The 1,063-nt window shown below is 36.7% G+C and overlaps 1 protein-coding gene across 1 annotated transcript in view; it reads left to right on the top strand.

Moving 5' to 3' along the window:
- Nucleotides 1-691: 691 nt before the first annotated feature.
- The window catches only part of LOC136851677 (probable glutamate receptor), a 12,600-nt gene continuing 12,228 nt past the window's right edge, over nucleotides 692-1,063 (top strand). Inside the window, exon 1 of the mRNA XM_067126054.1 lies at nucleotides 692-763. Within this exon, the coding sequence (XP_066982155.1) occupies nucleotides 692-763 (72 nt within the window). The remainder of the gene's footprint in view (nucleotides 764-1,063) is intronic.

Raw genomic sequence — 1,063 nt, 5'->3', positions numbered from 1 at the left:
ATTTTAAAGTAGATTTCTTTTGTTACTTATTATTAATTGGTTTTATCTCGCCTAATAGCTCAGTTTTTCTCCAGGGCTGAAGTGACGTTTGATACCTTCGAATATTTAATCGAATGGTATTCTTCCTCTTATGCTTCTTTGTGTGTTTAGGCTTCCCTGGCTTCTATGGTCTAGTCAAGAGAGTTACTAATCTACAGTCATGTTAACAGAGAATAGAAAGAATGACTGTAAATTAAATGAGAAAGCAAATGCATGACTTAGCAGGGGTACCATATAGTGAACTTTATAATGTGATCTACTGCAGTTTAAGATCTAAAGCTAGATTTAGCTATAGAGGAAATTGCCAACCTGAGTATATTCAGAAAGCTTAAAGCTTATGTCCCACAGCTGAAATGTCAACACCGACAGCTGGCATGGTGTGATGATTGGCTTTTTGAATTTGAAAAGACGGCCATCTGTAGCCCCTGACGTCAGTTGGAGTATATTCTTCTGCTTCCTATCACCGTGAGAACTGTCGGTCTAGATTGCTCTTCATAGTGAATTCATTTCGAATCTAGGACCCAAAGCTAACGGTTCTAACACAGGCGTCCCATAAAGTGGGGGTTCTTGAAGAAAGCAACGTTAAACGAGTTCAGTCTTGTGCTTTATATGACGAGGTAGGAGACAGTAAATGAACTAAAGAAGGTTGGCCATGAATTCACCGGAAGCAGCAACAACTGTTACGAATTCCAGCAAAGATTTTATTAAGATAGCAGTGGAAGAGGTGAGATGTTAAAACAGCAATTATCACGAAAAAAAGCGTTAAAATAGTTGTTGCAATGTATAAACTTTCCGACATGTACCTTCAGGAATACAAATAAGTGTTAACATTTTTTACTTTACTTCATAATAACATTAACCTGCTTTTAATCTATAAAATTTTTTCCAAAAGTGTCCCAAGGGATTAGGGAAAGTTTTTCTGATATTTTCCTTGGCTCTCATTCAGGCAACTGGTATTTGATAACGAATGAAATTCCAAGCACAGTTTGCTTTTGCTTTTATCGTTGCATAAATTGTTTCGTAT

This window comes from Macrobrachium rosenbergii, chromosome 3, assembly GCF_040412425.1.
Source record: "Macrobrachium rosenbergii isolate ZJJX-2024 chromosome 3, ASM4041242v1, whole genome shotgun sequence".
Lineage (NCBI taxonomy): Eukaryota > Metazoa > Arthropoda > Malacostraca > Decapoda > Palaemonidae > Macrobrachium > Macrobrachium rosenbergii.
The sequence above is the reverse complement of the archived record's forward strand: the minus strand, read 5'-3'. Positions and strand labels throughout refer to the sequence as shown.